This window comes from Seriola aureovittata, chromosome 4 (assembly GCF_021018895.1).
Source record: "Seriola aureovittata isolate HTS-2021-v1 ecotype China chromosome 4, ASM2101889v1, whole genome shotgun sequence".
NCBI classification, from domain to species: domain Eukaryota; kingdom Metazoa; phylum Chordata; class Actinopteri; order Carangiformes; family Carangidae; genus Seriola; species Seriola aureovittata.
In genome coordinates, this window is record NC_079367.1 from 4,606,207 (window position 1) to 4,628,213 (window position 22,007).

Consider the following 22,007-nt stretch of genomic DNA (forward strand, 5'->3'; position numbering starts at 1 on the left):
TTTGCATGTGAGGCGTTTATGGAACATCTGTACATTTTAGCGCCTGCCAATATCTTAGTCTTACCCCGTAAAGTGCCTGAGATAATGCATGATATGATTAGGAGCTATACAAAGAAAATTGAATTGAATTGAATAGTCTGCATGTGATGCATTTAGAGGACATCTGTAAATTGTAGCATCTGCCCATAGTCTGCATGTGGGGGTGTTCTTCAATGGGCTTCTTTGCCTGGGGCCCCTTACAGGATCGGCACTTATTATAAAGGACGAGTTTGCATGCACACTGTAGTCAGTTCTTTTTTTAGAGGTTGATGTATGCTGCAATTCAGGTAAACATACTTATGAAAATTGCCACTTGGAGAGAAGTTTCAGGTTTCTTTAGTGGCATCACAGAGCTTTCTATTCAGGAAAGTGACTAAGAGTCTAAGAGATAAATTCTTGCTATTTCAGGGACGCTTGTATCTTTACGCTGCTCTGTCACTTAGTCTTTCTCTGCTGGATTTGGCCAAAGCCAAATGACACATTCTGCTTTTAGAGAGAAACCACAGAAATGCAGCAAGCTTGCGCCGTGGGAAGAAGGGCGGATTCCACTACAGGTTCATTTTCAGACAAGACTTCCAAAGCATATGCTGTACGTATATAAATCTGCAAATCCTAAGAGGTAAATTGTCTAAAATGTTGCTCTTGATAACACAAGATATCAGAGGTAAGTGCTTCTTTCAGCTGTATTTACACTCAGCTGAGAGTTGTAAACTAATGGGAAGAGATGAGGTAAATGATTTGAATACAACATCATAACAACAACGACAAGATAGTTAAAACAATTCAAAACCTAACATAAATCATACAAGTCGGCTTTTATGGAACGCACATTCAGCTCAGGGTGGATTTATGGGAGTGAGGAGGAGGCAGAATCCTTCACACACACAACACGACATATATGAAACCACAGTCTGACAACACCCAGCAGACAGCCTGCATCTGCTCGGCTCTACAACACCCACAGACCCTCGTGCTTTGGTCATATTAACAGAGCTAAAACCTCTCCCACCCAGTGCATGGTATTTATTCATTTTGCAAAGATTGCCATGTATGGATAGAGAGAGTAAAGCGCTTCAGGTCTGTAACAACCGTCACCGTCCTCAAATGAATACATGAAACAAACACAGATGCCATGTTTCTATCACGTTCTCCACATCTTTTCTGGCATTCCTTTCGTTACTTTATCTCATTTCACACTGTTCTTCTGTCATGGTGGTTTTACTGGCACTGAACTGGAAAAATATGCACCACCAACTGTTTATCTTGATGCATCCAGCTCCAAATATTCACATAGCAGCCGTGAATGGAAACACACGTTAATTTACATGTTTTCATTCGGCTAATTTTGGGAAATTTGGTTAAAATTTGCTTTAAAAGTCACAGTGAACCCTGGAGCAGTTTGAGCATGTCTTTCAACTTTTCTCCATTATTATTATTTTTTGTTTCTACATATTATATAACAGATTGCATAAGAATCACTGCTTTTCAATCCAGTGGAGGCATCCAAACCTAAACATGGCATTTACAAGCCGAGCGTGAATAGCTCTGGTTAGTGGCGCCCTCAGTTGTGGCGTCTCAGCGTCAAGAAACATCTGCTACAAAAACAACAGCAACGACTTTCTCTTTTGTGACACAAATAATGTGTTAGTCGTACTTTCCCCTCAAAATATGAACAAAGGCTTTCAGTTGATACGAAAATAGTTTGTGTATGCCTTTTTCTTAAAACGAAAAAACATATTTTCAGTTTCAGTATCAACAATTTAAATAATTCATGTCACACTAATATGAGGATAAAATGAAATGAATGACATGAATGACAAAAGAATTACACGCAATAATGGAATATTTCACACTAAACCTTTGTCTTTACGAAATACATCTGTACTCAGACAGATTCCCAGACTCAAAAAAAAGAGTGTGTCAGCAACAGGAGGAAGTGTGAGACAGATAGAGGAAGAAGATGACATGTAGAGAGGCTTCATCCCGCAGTCTGAGTGTCACTATATGTAGACTTCCTGTACGGCGAGCTGAGCCAGGGACCATTTCCTGTGAGTGACACAGGCCAAGGTCTGGGTTGGCCTTTGGTGCAGGACAGGGCCGACCTCAGCTATAAACACCACTGATGTTTGCTATTATCACATCTGCTCAGACTTAGCTTTACTATTTGAGTTATGTTTGCAGTACGAGGTTCAAATGGGACTGTAGTGGAAAAATACTGCCTCCATCTGATGAACATAATTTTATACTTCTTCTCTTATAAAAATGTAATTTGCATGAGTTTGATGTATAATATATTTATTCTCCTCATGTAGATTTGTTTGTGAACACTTGATTTCTTACAGAGAAAATGAAGCTACAGTTAGCAAATGGTTAGCAAAGCTAACTTAGCTTAAAACTATAACGTGTTGTTGTTGCATTTTTGTATTGATTAAAAGAAGAAGATAATGTGTTAACTCACCAGCGTTGGAAGTGTTGATGACTGAAATTTGTTACAGAGTCAGATTAGCTTTATCAAGTTGTTCTGGCTTTATAAACTTTATAAAGTTGTTCCTAAATGTCGAGAGAAAAAGAGTGTGTGAAGCTATATATAGATGGAGGCCAGTTTAAATCAGGGCACCAGGTGCTGTTTAAATACTGGTATGAATGGATTCAGTTGTCTACAAAAGCAGCTGTCAATTCAGGGGTCAGATATACTCAATTTTTAATTTGAGATATGCCTTAGAAGCACACTGCCAACTCAAGTTCCAACCAGTGAATTATATACTGACTTTAAAACAGGAAAATCCTCCTGGATTCAACAGAAATACTTCACATAAACTCGTATTGAAGCCACGTCCTGAACTTGGCACCACAGAGAGGTGATTCATATTTACTGTTGTAAATAATGAATCTTTTATTATGAATGATTATCTCTGTGCATTATAGTATTTTTCCACAGATAAGACTAAGCCTGAGGCCTTCACATTAAAATGCTAATCTATGCACGGTGAGATGCCAGCGTAGCCCTCATAGCCCAACAGCATGAGTAAACACAGATCCATTATTTTGGCTTGAAACACTGAGCACTGGAGAGACGCCATTATCAGCAGGAAGCTAAACACACCAGCTGCCTCGTCTCTGCGTCTCGTACAGACACACACACACACACACACACACAGACATATTGTACAGGAAATTAGAGGTTACCCAGGATTCAGTGGGAGAAAACAGGTGAGTAAAGTGAATCTCACCTTCCTCAATGACTACTGCTGAGATGCCGTTCAGCGCGGTGAGCGTTCGGCTTTCTAACAGGAGAAATCTGTGTTTGTGCAGGGCGGACATGTGTCCTGATGAATGCAGGTTATGACACAAAAACATACTGTAGGTAAACAGAGCAAATAGCAGGACATGACTATCTGCTGTCGTGTGTGTTTTTCATCAAAGCTGTGAAATTACCGGCGGCAGAGACGTGTGAAGCTGCAGCTCAGCAGTTTTCAGAGGATCAGAGGGTTTGTCATTATCAGATTATTGTCTCCAGTGACAGTAGAAATTACACCTCAAAGCCCCTCACGAGGGAAGACTTGTTGCCATCATCCAAACCACTGTTATCCAGCGTCTTCACTGAGCTGGAGCCACAGGCAGAGATGACTCAATGTTTCTCTGAGTGCCTCATTACTCAAGAGAAGGAATGGAAACAGCTATAAAATATGATGTTTTTACTTTTTGAAAAGAAACCCCGCCCCCCTTCAAACACAAAAACAGACCCCTAATATTTCCACTCTTCCAGTGAGTTGCTAATAATAAGTTGAGAACAGTTTACTCCATTCAAAACACAATCAAATAGCCCTATAATGAAGAATGAGTATTTCAATGAGTATTTCAAAATAAAAGCATTGACTTCAAGTGGCATGTTCCTTGAATTCCTCTGTGTTGAAGCTAATCAATCCACACAGACTAATCTCAGCTGCAGTCCAGCACCAACAATGACGGTGAGTGTGCTGCTGCAAAAAGCTCGGAGCCCAGGACTAATGATGTCGTGATGAGAACGAAGGTGATGAGGAATACGACCGGCTTCAACAGTCACAGCAGGCATGTATCATCAGGAGGGATCAGCTGGGATACTGAACACTCTGCTCAGGCCCAAGAAGCTGGTAATTAATAACCAGACTGGGATTCAGGCTTTTCCAGGAACTCCTAAATTATTGAGTCCGCTCCTGCTCGTGGCACCAATTTAATCCCAAATCAACAGGTTGAATCCTGAAGCCAGCGCCGACATGTTTAAAGCAGCTACTCCTCCAATGGCCACGAGATGTTTCATCCAGTCCAAAGAAAAAGTTTCCTCTCTCTAAAAGAGTCAGTATTTTTTTTTTTTGTAAAAGATGTTAAAGGAAAAACTTTCTCCACATTAAAATGTCTAAAAACAATCAGACGTTGAATTATATATTTTAACCTGATGAAGATTTTCAGTCATTGGACGTCTGGATCTTAAGTTACCAGAGAAACAAGCTGAGCAGATGTGAGTGGCAGCTCGTCTCCCTGACGTCATGTGTTCGCCAAATAGCATCGGAGGAAAACTGATTTTTAACATCACGCTGCTTTGATTGAGAAACCCGTAGCGACAGAAGTTACATTCTGTGCGTTTAAAGCTGCACTAATCAATATTTTATACGAACGATCGATGAAATGACAGTCGCCCATGGGATGTGAAGAACTCTGCAGTTCCCCTTTAGCTCCTCTGAGCGACAACTTTACTGTTGTTCAGCTTCACCACTCACCAGCCTCCTTATAGCTGAGTTAGCAACGAGCTAATGAACATGGTGGAGCATTTAGCAGCTAAAGAGCCACATATTTTTTCTCGGCTGCTGATGAAGACCAAAGCTATAAGCTAAAAGCAGAGTGAAATATCGGTGTGTAAGTGAATGCTAACGTGGCTTCATGTAAACAGGCAGCTGCTTGCTAACATCTTAGCGGTAGAGATATTGATTAATGCGGCTTTAATGTCTCAACAGTTGATTGAATATTTGGGCAATAGGTGGCTTTAAGGTGAGTAAGTTTTGTGTGGGGGGGTGGGGGGGTGGGGGGGGACTGTACGGGGGGAGAAACCAGCGGGACGGGGGAATGAGAGTGTGGTATTCCATTGCTCAGTGGTTCCGTTGACTTTTGGCTCAGTGTTTCCCAAAGACGTGGAGCTGGACAGGCATTCCAGCCCTGCGGGTACAAAGAGCCTCTTTCAACAGCAGTAATCCTCTGGAGGAGGAGCGGGAACGCTGCTGGCCCGCCGCTGCGCACTGGACTACAGGAGCCACACTGTAAGGCTCACATACACTGCAGGGCCACAACACACCCGAGGGGACAGGGACATGTGATCGTGGGTATTAAGGGCAGGCCGGTGTGTATATATGAGGCTTTTATCAAACAGTGGGTATCAGTTTCATACCAGAGGTGCTGTCCAGTTAGTTTTACAATCCGTCATTAAAGGTGTCGTGTGTGACATTTCCATCCAGGTGTGAAAGAATATGTTGTTTTATCGCTTGATTTCAACCCAGTCTCAAATAAAAGTCTAGAATCAATTAATATTAGATGTTTTATTTTATGTTTCTGCATTAAAAATAAATTGATTGATTAAGGTGATGGTTACAGGTTTGGTTCATTTAATTAGTATTTAGGCAGCATCGGTGATCTAATATACAGTAATATGCAAAAAAATACATGTTTTGTTGATTATTGGAGTGAAACAAAGTAAATACAAACAGAATTTACTGTATTTACTTTAAAAAATTAAGAAAGGAAAACGTAATTTGGCAGAATCTCTGTTTTGTAAAAGTGTTCAATAATCTCTAACTGGACGGTTTTCATGATCAGAAACTGATTGATTAGTGTCATTGATTCACCAAATCTCATCACTGGATGTTAACACCATCACGTGTGTATTAGAATCAACCAATATCAAGTTCAACACTAAATATTAAATTAGAAAAACTTGACTTCTATTATACAGGAGTGAAATAGACCAGCATTAATAAAAGACTAATATAGATTATAAAAGTTTCCTGCAGCTTCTCATGACTTTAGTTTTTAGTCTGAATGTTGTTAGAACAGATTTGCTGACGAGACAACATCTTCCTGTTTGTATCCAAACAAACACGACAGCATGTTTCTCTCCTGCAGCAGCTGGAAGAAGCAGCTTTAACTTTAACATTCAGACACACACATAGATCCACAGTGTCACTCACCCTCCCTCTCTCTCTCTCTCTCTCTCTCTCTCTCCTGTCTCCTCTCCGATGCTCTCCTTCTCAACCTTCAGCTCATTCAAACAAAAGCCTTAAAATCCATCCTGCGTCCGTATTCCCATGCTCCCAAAAAATCCACCCGGCTCGGCCGTTTTGTAGGAATGAACATGAACTATGAAAAGAAGGGAGTGACGGGGAGTAGGTGGAGGCAGGGGAGGGAGGGAAGGGAAATGCAGGGAGGCTGGGGGCAGCGTGGGATATCCCTTTGAGTCATGGAAAGTGATCCAAAGAGCAGACTTGCTCAAAGACGACTGTGTATCTCGGTGTATTGTCCGGTCGCTCGGCCTCATCACACTGTGAGGACATTCAGCAGCTTCTGGAAACACTTACTGCATTTCCTCACAGGTCGCCCTCTGGAAAACATGTACATCACCAGCGAACACACACACTCTCTCTCTCTGTACTCAACACTGTCATGTTTTCTTCAGTTGCTAACACACATTGCACAACACTGAGTTCATTCTTTCAAAATAAAATGCACTCAACGACCATGTCCTTCATATTGTACAAAGCTTTCTCACTCAGACTCAACCACCAGCATCAGAACTCTGTATTTAAACTGTTAAATCTACATCCAAAATCACTAAATACACCGACATTTGCTGCATTCTGCAAAAAGAAAATAAAAATGCATAAACTTCTGATTGGGACGTGCAGGCCTGAACGCCTCCTGTCATTCCTTGATGACCTGGTGAGGAAAAGGGTGCAGGTGAGGTGAGATCCTGGACTCCTGCATTCCTCAAACCCACAGAGGAATCCCCCCCCCCCCCCCCCTCGCTCTTGGACACAATGAACACTGGATGTCTGGACACATCTGCTGGAGGAGTTGTACACGGTTGTATGTCTATATCTGTAGCAATCCTCTGAAAGTATGTACAGGGAATATGTATAGTCTTAGAATTACTTTTCTTTCTTTAATTGCACTTGGAGTTATTCAAATAAAAAGCTCATTTCAGCATTTCTGATTCATTTCTGCGACATGTACGGAAGTAAAGAAGCGCAATTCTTTTGGTTTCTGTTATGGATCTTGTTTATTTATAAATTGAACTCATAACCTGCTACTTTCACTTTAAATGCATGATCATATTACAATGTTTACATCTCATATTTATAGTAATATGTTGTTGAACTCCACGTTTGCCTAGAACAATATAATTTCCTCTTTATATCCTGTTTATTTCTCAGCTTTATTCCACTATTTTCTGCAACATCCCTGCAGGAATCATCACATTTCTTTTTAGTTTATGACAAGCCTGGTAACAATAATGTGCATCAGGCTGCTTACAGTGTGTGTGTGTGTGTGTGTGTGTGTGTGTTTCCAAGTAGGCCAGGTGAAAACGAGGAGCGGCAGCAGCCAAACACCATGAGCTCATCCTTTTACCAGACTGCTGGCTCTGCCAAATCCTGCGTTACCATGGCAACACCTTGGGGGTAAAACATGGCGATGTGTGTGTGTGTGTGTGTGTGTGTGTGTGTAGTATACTGTACACTGCAGCACACACTCCTTACAGTTGGTTAGATGCTGTAAATAATTGTATTAAACGCCAACAGTCTTTATGTGTGAGAGTGTGAGTGTGTGAGTGTGTGAGTGTGAGAGATTGTGTGAGAGTGAGAGTGTGTGAGTGTGAGAGTGTGTTAGTGTGTGAGTGTGAGAGAGGAAACAGGTCGTCAGAGACCGAGGTGAGGTGAAGTGAGACGAGCAGCCTGACAGTGATTGTGTCTTTGTTTTGGGATGAATCGCTGGCCTGAAGACTCGCTGCAGATAAAAGACCAAAAACGCAATGAAGGGAGGAAATGATGGGGGAGGAATAAAATATGGGGGGGGGGGCTGCAGAGGTCATCTCCTTGTCTGAGGATGATGTGCATTCTGATTGGCTGCCTGTTTGTGTGTGTGAGACTTGTACATGTTGCAGCTGTCGGACAGGCAGCAGACGGTAGATTGCACAGCTGTTTCTGTGAGTAACAGAGTGGAGGGAGAACAATCCTGATCTGACCTACAGTAACCCCATCCTCCTCCTTCTTCTTCTTCTTCTTCTTCTTGGGGTCAGACAGGGATATGAACCAACACCCCTCTGAAATCAATCCCGATCTGAGCACTTCACTTTAAAGGATGAATCTGGGTTATTACGAGCTGCATGTTAGCGACATTAGCATTTACCTGGAGTCAGGATTGTTTCCAGCTGCCGACGGTGAATCCTCTCCAGCTCCTTGGAAACACATCTGGCTCCTTAGCTGCTAAATGTCGACTTGTATTTAAAAAGTCACAACAGAAGCTATCTCGGACTTCACTCGCAACGGTACACACACCACATTTTTATTGTAAATATTTCATCTTATAGTTAAATTTTTCTGTTTATATTTAAGCTATCTGACCTGCAGTATTTGCTTGTTTTAACTTTGTTTATATTTCTTTCTTATCTTTGTTGTTATTCACCAAAACACAGAAGCAAATTCAGATTCAGATAAATATATTTGGTGTGTGATTTCTAGCGCCACATAGTGGACAGGAGTAGTAATACAAAGCGAGCTACACAACATGTCCGCCGCCACACAGCCCATGCTAACGTACTGTTAGCATGGGCTGTGTGGTGTCGACGGTGTCCCACCTCCGAGGTGTGAAGGCCGCTCAGCGCTGCTTGTGGCTTTAATTCATTTTGTTCCTGTTCTATTTGTACTAATATTATTTCATAACTTGAATTTAAATTTGAAAATCGTTCTAAATTCTTTCTTAAATCACAGCAGCTGCATCACATCAGGTAGTGTGTTATATAAATCACATTAAAGTTTCCTCTGAATATAAAAACCTCCCTGTCAGGAAAATTACTTTTCATTCTGCTGCTCGGTGCAAAGATGAACCTTGAATCAGTGTTTTTCAATCGAACAGTCAATTAGCGTCATGTAAAATAAACGAACACAACCAAATCTGTATCGCACGCCCACTCCAGTTTACACACAGAGGTCAATTACCACTCCGATAATCAGCACCAACACCCTGATGTTGTCATCGTGTGGCTCCGCAGCAGCGTGTAATGGCTCCGACTCTGATTTACAACCAACGACTGCCAGCGTTCGCTCATTTTTCCTCCATAAATTCGCTCATTTCCCGTGGGTCTTACGCTAAGCGGCCATGATACACTGATATTATAAGCGTATTACGGTTTCTCTGGCGGCAAATTCGCAACAAGGGGAGAAGTAAACTGCCTGATCACACTCAAGGTCACCAGCAGAAGTGAAGCACCCAGAGGAGGCATTAAGACCCAACACCGGGGAGCCAGTGAGAGAATAGGACTGGATAGATGTTGGGTGAGGGGGTGAGGGTGAGGATGTGGGGTGGGGGGTGCAGATAGAGTGCCTCTGTGCTGGCCTGATTATGCTCTTAACAGAATGAGCTCACATAACAAAGGATTTATTATCACGAGCTGGAGAGTTGCTGTAGTCTGGGAACTCTGCTCAGGCGGTTTCTCTGCCAGGCGCCCGAAAAATGTGGCCCAGCTCTGTTTCGGTCGGGAGGTTCAAACAACAAACCCTGTTTGGGTCTCTCTCTCTCTCTCTCTCTCTCTCTCTCTCTCTCTCTCTCTCAGCCCATAAAGCAGCCTGTGTTTCAGGAGGGTGGGAAGAAACTTAACGTGGCAGTGAGAGACGCTGCTCTCCTCACAATCCATAACTTATTTCCCTCCAGGTACGGCAACACTGTTCATCTGTGCTGAGGTTACTCCAGGTCAGGGATAACTACAGCGGCCCTGAGAGTTTAACACACTTCAACTTAAAAAACAACTCATGCAAAGCTGTAAATTCAGAAATCATCTTCATCAATTTGACAACACATGCGCTGCAGTCACACAACACAACACAAGTGTTTCGGGGGGGGGCACTGAAAAGTGATGAACCTGCCGGGACTTGTTTAACGCCTGATTGTGACTTCTGAACTATTCGAGTGGTTTTACTGATAAAACTGCAGCAGATGTAATAGTGACTCACTGAAAGCTCCACGCTGACATGTCATCACCTTGTAAAGTTGTTTCGGCAAACAGCCGCTTATTCACACATCCAGCAGACACAGCGTTAGCATAGCATTAGCCTTCATTTCATGCTTCTGCACAACCAATGTATGAGTCTAATTTTTCCTCTGCTTTTAACTCTTGTTTTGATCTCCAACAACCTTAGCTGCTAAATGCTCCACGTTGTTCACATGCTAGTTGCTAACGGCTAACTTTACAGCTACAAGAGAGCAGCCAGACTGAACATGGTCATTTGATCAGGTGTAAATGAGGATATTGATTAGCGCAGCTTTAAACCTACAGCCTTTTCAGCTCCATATGATACGAGTCTCAGGCAGCTTCCACCTGACAGACCTCAGCCTGAGCTGTTGAGTCTGTGCTGCTGATAAACCAGGGACACACTCAACCGCTGAAGAAGAAAACATCTCCAAGATCCCACACAGGAAAAGCACACTGAAGGCAGCGAGCAGCACGTCCAATATATTCAAGTTTCACACCAAGATTTGTTCATTTTTCTTTCATCTTCAGGAGCTTCTGCTCTGCGACTGCATGGAAATCATTATAATCATCACATGAAAGCAAGTAAACCTAATTGCACTTTGTTTACCACAAAGAAAGGACAGAGAACACACACACACACACACACACGCACACACACACACACACACACCTTGAAAACAAGCCATCACTAAAGCAATCACCTTTCAATCTTAAATAATACAAAGCTTCTACTTTACCTGGCCGGGCGGCGCGCCTGTCTGTGTCTTTGTGTGTGTGTGTGTGTGTGTGTGTGTGTGTGTGTGTGTGTTGTGGTGGTGGGAGGGTCCAGTTACACCACAGGACTAAACAAACACACTCCTGCTGCTCACACGGGACGGGACGACACTGCTGGTGCTGGTGTCACAATTCAACAACCAAAACAAAGAAAGAGACAAAAGTCTGACCGGCGTCCAAGGAGGTGGCTCCCTCTCTCTCTCTCTCTCTCTCTCTCCTCTGTCGTCAGGGTCTCTTACTCACTGTCTCTTCTTGATTCACACACTCTCACGATCATAACACACACACACACTTGGTTAAAGCCATGTGGCCGACACTGCTGACACACACTGTCTGGCTGCTGCCGGTCCCCTCCCTCCCTCCCTCTCTCTCTCTCCCTCTCTCTCTCTTGACTCACATGCATGGTCTTTCAGGCTCTCCCTCTCTCTCTCCTTTGGTATTACACACACACACACACACACACACACACACACACACCACACACACACACACACACACACACACACACACACACACACACACACACACCCCCAGCTTTCCTGTCCGGTCAGCCTCGCCCCAACACGGGTACACAAGGCATTCATTCTTCTGGATAAAGAAATCCTGTGTTGTTCATGAAACCCTGCAGAAACATCAACCTCAGACTGGACGCGCAGATAAACAAGGTGCAGGACAGGGAGGAGGAGACGAGACGTCCCCCCCCCCCCCCCCCCGAGAACACACATTTATTCTCTCACACTGAAGCTTCTCGTTCTGAGTCCGTGTTCGGACACCGTCGTCAGATTTGTGTCTACGTTCACCTGCAGACTGAGATGCAATTAATCAAACGCACATTTGCAAAGAGTAAAGTTACAGTGCTGATCCCTCAGACCAGAGGTTCTCAAACCCTTTTCACATCTAAGACACTAAACTGACACAAATGAGACTGTGGAGCGTCCATCACCCAATGTCCAAAGATGAAGAAAAAGACAGTCTGTGGCTTTTAAGTCTCTCACACAGCACACTGTCCAAAGAAACAGAACATGAATCTCCAAATTTGGTGATTTGTAATTTTGTGGACAATGAAGAAGAATTCAGTTCCTCTATTGAGAAACTTTACGACTCTTTAAACTACATGAAACATTGAAGTTGACCCACTGGATCACCTGAACAATGCACAGTCACACAGCTGGAAACACAACTGGAGACAGGACAGAGACAACAGACGAATGAAAGGAAAAAGCACATGAAGGTGTGTCAGTACGGCGGTCCACGCTGCCGTGACTCTGACCGCTCTCCCAGAACACAATATAAATCCGCTAATGCTTGTTTTTCTTCCGGCCCGGTATACCCCCGGTTCCACGGCCCGAATCTGGCCCATATACAGAACAACTGTCAGATACTACTTCCACATCTGGACCGACTCTGGCACACGCACAGAAAATCTCCCGGCTGTCGGCCAGTACCGGACGACAACAGCCGGAATCCGTCCAGATGTGGGCCAGACTCGGGCCGAAGAACCCAGGCACATGTTGGGCCAGAGGTTTTGTTTTTTCCTTGGCTCTATTCTGGAGAGGATCGACATAAATAGAACACAAATGTCCAGACGGACTCACAACGAGCTGTTAGTTATTCCTGCACGGTGGTGAAATAACACTATATTCTCGTCTGCAGCTGAACCATCACAGACAAACATCATCACATAGCTGGTGTTTCCTCTCTGACCAAACTGCTTATTTCCCTCTGCAACTGTGATATCACTGAACTCCTGCTGAAACCGCTGCAGGCGTTTAAGTGCATATAGACACTTTACAGCAAAGGCTCTGCATGTCCTGATCTGGAAACGCTTCATTATGAATTATATGCCGGGCTGCACATGCCTCACATTCCTGCAAAGCTGGGTGGGATTTATCCTGATTTACATGAAGTAGACGGGTCCGTCAGCCCGAATCACACAGCTGCTGCAGAGGAAAACATCCCGAACGGAGTGAAACACACTGTATTCAGTCTGTTTATCCAAATTAAACTGCGATGTGGTTATGGCAGGTGGTGGGAAATCGTCTCTGCAGACACTTAAAGCTGCACTGAGTGTAACCGCTGTAATATCTCCATGTAGGTTTGACGGGAGTGTTAATCACTGCTGAGATGTCTGGCTTTCTAAACTCTCTACTTTGGAAACAAGCTCTGCCTCCCACTATGACCACCTACTCACATTTTCAACTGCTCAGCAAATCTGCAACAATACAGGACGATCTTTCCCTGAGCTACAACGCCCGTTATTGCTCTAGTTTTTCCAGTCGCATGGATTTGAGCTGCTTCTGTATCTGTAATATTATATATTTTTGCTGATTTACAGGCCTCGATAAATCATGCTGTGGTGTCTTTTCAAACTGAACAGTTTTTATTCAGACTGTGTGTAGGAGAGATCCAGATATCAAGAATATCAACATGTTCTCTCCTGGTGTCACGACTCAATATTTATTCATGGAAAGAAAAGAAAAGTGCAAGAAAAAGAAAAACAAGACGCTCATAAACTTGAGACAAGAAAACAGATGTGCTGGATAAAGGTTGTTCCTGTTCCCCTCTCCCCTCATTAAAGGGCACATCACACCTATAGATCACCTCAGCCAAATCAGGTATCAGCTCCTAATATTTACCAGGATTAAACAAAAAAACAACCTTCAAACACACGACAGGCGTAATTCAAATCAGAAAGATGCATAAATTACAAATATTTCAAATATTCCAAATGGCTCCGACACTGTGATTCAGACCGAACAGCTGATGTGCAGGTGTTAGCTTTAAGCTAGCTAGCATTACCTGACGTGTGTGTGTGCGTGTGTGTGTGTTGTGTGTGTGTGTGTGTGGCAGCTCAGTCTGTCTGATCTCAGGATCATCAGGAGGAACTCTAGCAGGACGCTCCTTCACTTCGCTCTGCTCCCGGCCAATCAGTGTCTATTCCTGCCCAGTTGCATCTTCCCATTGGCTTCACACACTCAGTGAGCATTTTTATTAACAGCAGAGAAATGCATAATGCATGTGTCATGTAGATACGGGTCAGTTGTTTGGTCGCTTCACAGTCTTTGTTCACAGTCTGTTCTCTAACGTCTTGTGTGTCCGTCTGTCTGGTTCTTGACTCGCAGCGGACGATTGGTTTGTTGGACTGGAAATAAGGTTGAGACTGAACTCTAACCACTAACGACAGGGACGTCGACGTGCTCCAGACAAAGTGCTTGATTGTGTAAAAGTATAAAGTTTGCGCTGACATCCGCATTTGTGTTTTGCATTTCATTTTGTTTCACCCCTCCTCGCCCCTCACCCTCCCTTCCAGCACAGCCACCAAGATCCTTTTTATGTACTGATGTTAAAGGTGCACTCAGAGGTTTTCCTGGTAAACGATGTTCATGTTTCGAGGCTCACCTGGTGGAGCGTGCACCATTTAGGCTTAGATCATAACCGCTGCAGCCCTGGTTCAAATCTGACTGCAGCTGCATGTCTCTCTCTCTCTCTCTCTCTCTCTCTCTCTTTCTTTGACTTCCCTGTTTCTATCACAATAAAGGCAAAAAATGCCCAAGAAAAAAAACTGACTGCACCAGGAAACACTTGTTTAGTTGTCTTGTAAGATTTGGTCTCTGGTGTTAATTTAACATATCTGCTGCTACCAGCTCATTTGCACTAATGTGTGTTGTGTGTTTTTAATGGTGTGTTTTGTATATATTTTTTATTGCAGATAAAAGAAGTCAATCAATCAATATTTATGTTTACTATTTACTTCATTTCTTACCAAAACACACAGTTTGAATATTCCTCGTGAAACATTTGTAAAGTCAGTGTTTTAAAATCTATTTAACATCCCTCATTGTTCACATGCAGGTTTGATAGCTAGCTCTCTTCTTCTTCTCTGCCTTTAAGAGCATGCTGCTAAACTTCTGCATCACACTGTGCATCTTCCTCCAGCACAACAAAACTGGGACGCACAAATAAAAAACATTCACTCCACGATACATCCAACTAAAGCACTTTACAGGTGGACATCTGATCCGTTGGTGATACAGAAACACTGTGCACTGCAGAGCTGTGTTTACAGACATCACATCATATCTTCTCTCTCTGAGCTGAATATGAGCGAGATCGCCTTGAGCAGCTTTAACATGCATGCAGTGAACATACAAGGAGGCGACAAGTGCAATGAAGACCTTAAATCTTCTTTTATATTTTTCCCTTTTTCAATGGAAAGAGAAATACTCGCCAACATGGCACCGCGCCTCCTCCGTGCAGTGCCCGCAGGTAACCGCAAACCACTGGGGGTCAAAGGTAAATTTCTCTTTTATGTGTATATACACACATACACACACACACACACACACACACACACACACACACACACTTAGCATAAAAAGACGTCTGAGACAGTAAAAAGCTCTCTACCCTTTCATCTTTAATGAAAAGCACATTTGGTTCGGCTCCCCTCCTCCCCTGCACCACAACAGCACCCACGCACCCATTCAAATCCTAACGCCTTTATAGAAACATACAGCGCAGCGCTGCAGGGCTGAGCTGAGGGAAGCGCTCATTATGAACATCAAAGGCCTGGATGGGCGCTGACTTGATCCTTTGAGATGATTGGAGTATCTCACTCAGTGAACAAAAAGCTTGGACGTCTCTGCGCGCCTCTGATACTGTCGACCGGGGTGGAAATTCAATTATCAAGAGATTGAGGGCCGGCGGAGGGGGAGGACTGTACTGTAAAGATTTGAAGGAAATGGGTCATCATTTTTTGCCAGGATGTGTTTGCAGTTGATGGGTTGGTGGATCAGACTCCCACGTGTTGCCCCCGCAGCCCGGGGCCAAACTGAAGGGAAGCTGCATGTCTGTTGTTTCTAAATGTTTTATTAAACAACGCAGCTGCTGCTGAGTGGCTGCATGTTCACCTCCGTGTCAGTCTTCGTGTCATGCTCCGTCTCTCAGCGCTGACATGTTGTTCCTGTTCTTCACAATGGCCGGCACAGTGGTTTTAATGTAGACAAATGTCCGGGAGCTGTTCTGAAGGATTACTGAGAGTTTTGGCTTCAGGCATCATTTCTTTATGAGGACGTCTGAGAGGCAGAGAGCACGAGGAGCAGGACACTACTGCCCTCTAGTGCCGAGGACATGAACTGCTTCATCACTGACGGGGGGAAACTTAGTGGCAGCAGCTTTACACATGTCAATTTGGGTAATTATTATTCATGATAGACATGAAGAAAAGAGATTACGGTCATGAGTGTTGCTCCTACAGAGTTGCAGTGAACCAGTCTATTGATAATAAATAAAGTTTTGATGCCAACAGTGATTCTGTCTGTAAAAAGAGCCGCCAGAGAGTTTATTTTTCACCATGTTTCTCATGCAAACTGGGAAATTGTGGCTTTGTTTTATAACTAAATTAATGGCTACTCTCTTTTTGTGTAATTCTGGCACTTTTGGAATTTCAAATGTAAAGAAAAAGCAAAAAAAAAAAGAATAATTTACAGTTTAAGAAGTTTAACAAGACTAAGCGTCTCCAGGCCCCTGAGCAGCTCTGTTCAGGCACAGTGGCTCTTTGAGCTAACATGCTAATGTTTAGCAGGTCCAGTGTTTACTCTGTTCACATTTTTTTAATTTAGCATGTTAGCATGTTAACATTTTTTTAATTAGCAACTTGCTGTTTGGCAATTAGCTGCTTTTAACATGTTCTATGTACATTTTATGTAATTCATGTCATTTCTTTGTTGCAAAATTTCTTGTAAGAACAGTGTTAATATTATTATTATTATTATAAAAACAAAGTGAAGCTGAGACTGATTAGCTCTGCAGGTATGGCTAAAACTGACCTGTGTCTGGTTCTTCCATTTGTGCACCTTCTTTTAATTTAATATATTTAAGTATTTCTGCGCTGTATGTCTGTTGTAAGACAAGCTTCCCTTTTAAGAACATTAAAAGGACATCAAATGTTTTCGTGAATGAAAATATAAATGCTGTCTCAGGGGATTTTTTTTCTGCTAAACTAAAAAGATTCTGTCAAAAACTTGCTGAGGGACTAGATATGCCATCTGGCCTGGGAACGCCCCGGGAGGCAGGAAGTATTGCTGGGGAGCAGGATGTCTGGACTACCCTGCTTCGCCATGCTGCCACCGCGACCCCCGACCCCAGAGAAAACAGATGGATGGAAAAACAATCAATACACAAAACAATTAAAGCATTTAACCAAACTGAAGTGAATCAGCGTCAAAGAGGTGAAGACAGAATGTAGCAGAGCGGCGTGAGGAGAAACCCGAACAGGAAGTTGCTGAGGACAGAGCGACGATCGGCCGACCTGCTGCTGCGACGCTCGCTCAGAGCAAATTCCACACACACACACACACACAATTCATCCAATATCCTCCGAGTCCGTCCGTTGTTCCGGTGTTCTTTAGTCTAAATACAAAAAAAGTTCCTCAAGAAGTGAAACAACGTGGTTCTGTAGAGAATTGTACCTTGTTGGTTCTCCACCAAAAGGTCTAGACAGAAACGTAACAGAGCTAGACGTATAACTTTTCCACATGCTGCAGATGTAAAAGTTCAGAAAGTGTTCATGAGTTTATGTTCCTCGGGACAGAAAGCTCATTCACTGCTGTCCAGGGGGAAACTACTGGATCTTAAAGCTCCATGTTTTCTTCTTCTTCTGCGTTTTATTTTGAAGTGTTGATCCATAAGAAGATATATTTGTGGTTTTAAGAACTAAAAACCATCTCAGTGTAGTTTTACATCTCCTCTCTCAGGCTTCTCTCTGGAGCTCTAATCAGAAGAGAGGCTTTGTCTCGTTGTGACATCACAAAGTTCCAGAAGTCCTGACGGCTGGTTTTAAGGCTCAGTTTCTGAATACAGGCTGTGTGCATTTCTCTGTGGACTGAGGCTTTGATACTTTCACAGTATTAATATAGAAGCTAGAGCTGATCTATAATCACACTACACATGGACACACACCTTTACACTGTATAAGACCTTTAAATAAAAATTTACATGTGTAACTTCCTGTAGAAAGTTTATATATTCAACAAATCAGGAGCTGATCTGACACCTTATATAGTCTGTATTCACTTCCTTCTTTCTTATTGTTTACTTCTCTCACTCTCACTCTCTGAGGTCCTGCCCCTCTGCCTCACGCGCTCTTTGACACACTGCTTGGGAAAAGTGTCACCTCTGAGTGGGACGGTCAGAACAGCTGGCAGCAACAGGTGAGAGTCAGTGACATGAAATAACAAGTTCTGTCTGAAGAGACTTTGTTCACTCTCGCCTGTATCATGTGACTGAACATCAGTAACTGCACACGGTCAGCTGTGACAGCAACAATATGATCACGTGATCATGACGGATGCTACAGTAACAGCAATAAATGACCTACAGTTACTCTCACACTTCCCTCATGTGACCCCCCCCCCCCCCCCCCTTGCAGGCTGTTTACCCCCTGCAGAGGCAGTAACTAATCCTAATCTAACTAATCAATATATTTACTCCTAAAACCAGTCAGGGCTGAACTAAGTGACCAGGTTCTACTTTATGAAGTCTCCAGATTAAATGCCAACTGAAAGCATGGGAGGAAATAACAAAAAGATGGGAGAATTTGTTGATTTGAATCTGCTTTAAAAAATAATGTTATTCCCTGTTGCTTCTAAAGCTCCATATTTTCTTCTTCTTCTGTGTTTTATTTGAAGTGTTGATCCATAAGAAGATATATTTGTGATTTAAGAACCAAAAACCATCTCAGTGTAGTTTTACATCTCCTCTCTCAGGCTTCTCTCTGGAGCTCTAGTAACAACAGGTCAGTGAGCCAATCAGAAGAGAGGAGGCTCTGCCTTGTTGTGACATCACATAGTTACAGGAAGTCCTAACAGCTGGTTTTAAGGCTCAGTTTCTGAATACAGGCTGTGTCCATTTCTCTGTGGACTGAGGCTTTGATACTTTCACAGTATTAATATAGAAGCTAGACCTGATCTATAATCACACTACACATGGACACAGACCTTTAGACTATATGGGACTTTTAATTTCTCTAAAGAACTTTGTAACTTTTATTTTGAAAGGTGCAACAACGGATTAAACACGAGAAAGAGGAAAATGTTCAAAGATTATCAAATTACTGATAGCCATATAGAAGAATCAACATATATGTGGAAGAAAACACAATGCATGATGCATGAATGTGTCGTATTTGCCGTGAAGACGTAATAATAAACTAATGCAACTCTTCAGATAATAATCCGACAGCAGCTGCCGTCTCTTCCCTTGTTTCCTACCCGCAGTGGTGACAGCAGTAAATGTTTTATAGTGGTATTTACAGTTGGTGAGAGCCAGTAGCTACAGCTCCTCTGGCTGCTGTAATTATCGCCTCAGTGTCGCCACACAGCCTGAGCAGCAGCTTTTCCCTTTGAACTGCAGGCAGGGCCGCTGATGAAGATCCAGCAGAGGCCCAGCGCAGCTTTTGTTCAGTCTCACACTGAAGGTTTTTATATATATATATATATAAAAATGGGATGAGACACAAAGCTTGTGGATTACAGGTGGATTAAGAGTTATTCAATGTGGTTAAAGTGGATAGAGACAGATTGGATTAGTAGTCTGGTCATATATTTTATCTGTTTCATATATTTTAATATAATTTTTCCCACCTTTCTGTACTTTCAACACATCACAGCCGCAGAGACAGAATCTTTTCCTTTCTCTGATGGTTTTTTTCTACTTTTTTCAGATCACTTCCTGTGAGACAGCTCAGTTTCCTCAGGAAGGAGCCATTTAGAGTTTAGGATCACCACAGGAAAAGATGATACTGGTTGAATCACTGAGTTATCTCAAGACTGAGAGAAACTAAATGCCACATATTGGGTCTGTGAGTGAAGCATCAGAGGATAAAACGCAGGTTTAAATGTTATTATATATAAGTATATGGTGAAATAATAAGGAAAGAGAGGATTTCTATTGACACTACTCAACCTGCATGTGTCTCATTCAACCGTACGACAGCTTTATGCACAAAAACATGGAGAAGTTTTACACAAACCGGTGAGTTTTCCTACCTTGAATCTCACTTTCTTGAGCATCATCCCTGAATCCGGCCGAGGAGACGGCGACAATCACGAGATGTTACCAAACTTTTCCAACTCCTCCGCGCTCCATCCAGGAAAAACAGCCTCCACAATCTAGTCCAGTCCAATCTGATTCCAAATCCAGTCAAAACATCCAGAGTGAGTCACGGTGTGCCGAGCGCGGTGAGGTGTCTGCAGACTGAGGCTGTGTGTTCAACATGCCAAAGACAACAGTGTCTGCTCCAGCGTCGCCCTGCTCTCCCCTCTCCCCTCTCCCTCCTCTCAGACCCTTCACAAAGCTTATCAGCCTGCTCATTCATTCGGAAATAGACACACCCTCTTTTTATGACTGGAGGGCTGCTATTAACACCCCCCACCACCACCACCACCACCCTTCCTCCAACAACACCCCACAGCCCAAATATGGGTGCTGGTAAGCTCTCTTGAACTCGCCCCCTCTGACCCTTTTAAAGCCCTGCTCCCGCCCTCCCAGACTCACCCCCCCCCACCCCCCCGCCTCAACTCCCAGCATTCACCCATCTGTTGGGCCGCAGCGTCTCTGCTCGACATCTGACTCTCCTCCTCATCTTCAGCTTCTTCGGTCACATAATCCACCTGTGAACACGGAGCACAAACCAAGTCAGTCTCCACAAGCCAGAACCTCCGGCTCTGATGCAAAGATCTATACCCTCTATATCTATAAATGTATACTCTATCTATATATAATCTCTATATCTATACCCTCTATATCTATACTTTATTTATACTCTATCCATCTATATATACTCTCTCTATATATATAAATATTCTATATCTATACTCTGGATATCTATATATGTATATTTTCTATATATACTCTATATCTATATATGTATACTCTATCTATATATACCCTCTATATATATACTTTATTTATACTCTTTCTATATATAATCTCTATATCTATACTAGTCTGAAGTTACTCTGACCTTTCCACTGGAGGGTAAAATGTTTTCATCCGAGGTTAAAACGACGACTGTGAATGTGACTAAAGAAATAAGGATTGTTTTGACATTTGACCTGTTTGTTTGACCTTTGACCCCAAACTCCTGAAAAAACAAACACATAAAACATGTCCACAGCTCATAAAATCCTCCTCAGTTCACAGCGTCAGTTGATGAACTGTGACTTGAATTTCTGTTCAATATTTTGGACAATTCATACTAAATTAACAATAATCATCAGCATGTGCTCATTAGCATTTAGCCTAAATATTGTATTGTTTATCATTTGTTATAGCTATTATTATCATTATTATAACCAGTGAGCTGCTGGACACCTGAATTTCCCCTCGGGGATAAATAAAGTATATATCTATCTTAAAGCTCCCCTGTGCCTCGGCACATCCTCAGTGTTTCTGGATACAGTTCCTACTGTATGAAGCTGGCACCACTTCACTAATGGAGCTGGCACTTGAATGAAAGTACAATAAAGAACAGACATGAGTCAGACATGAAGAGAACAACCTGTGGCTCACAGCTCCATGTTTGGTCCGGCCTCTGTGACCCTCTGTGGTGTTTTGCAGACGCGATGAATCATCCTGAGGGACTTAAAGGTGACAGTGATTAGTCATCACATCAGACACAACAACATGAAAAACCCTTTTAAATTCAAACCGAGTTCATCCAGGAAACACATGCGGTGTACAGCTAAAGAAATGACACACACTCAGGCAGACGCTACAATTTACAGATAACACAGTGTTCATATGCAGGCTATCGGTAGACGTTACATTTTACAGATGTTCCCTGAACGCCTCACATGCAGGGGATCTGTAGACACTAGCTACTGCACACATCACCAGGGGCCCCACTGGGGGGGGGGGGGGGGGG

The 22,007-nt window shown here is 42.9% G+C and overlaps 1 protein-coding gene across 2 annotated transcripts in view; it reads right to left on the minus strand.

Annotated features, from left to right (window-relative positions):
* phldb1b (pleckstrin homology-like domain, family B, member 1b) overlaps positions 1-20,412 on the minus strand; it is a 111,228-nt gene extending 90,816 nt beyond the window's left edge. Inside the window, exon 1 of one of the 2 annotated variants that reach the window (XM_056373349.1) lies at positions 20,128-20,412. In XM_056373349.1, the coding sequence (XP_056229324.1) occupies positions 20,128-20,154 (27 nt within the window). In that variant the 5' untranslated portion in view covers positions 20,155-20,412. Of the gene's footprint in view, positions 1-11,043; positions 11,326-20,127 lie in introns of those variants that run through there. The other variant, XM_056373353.1, reaches the window with a different exon arrangement.
* Between the last annotated feature and the right edge of the window lie 1,595 nt (positions 20,413-22,007).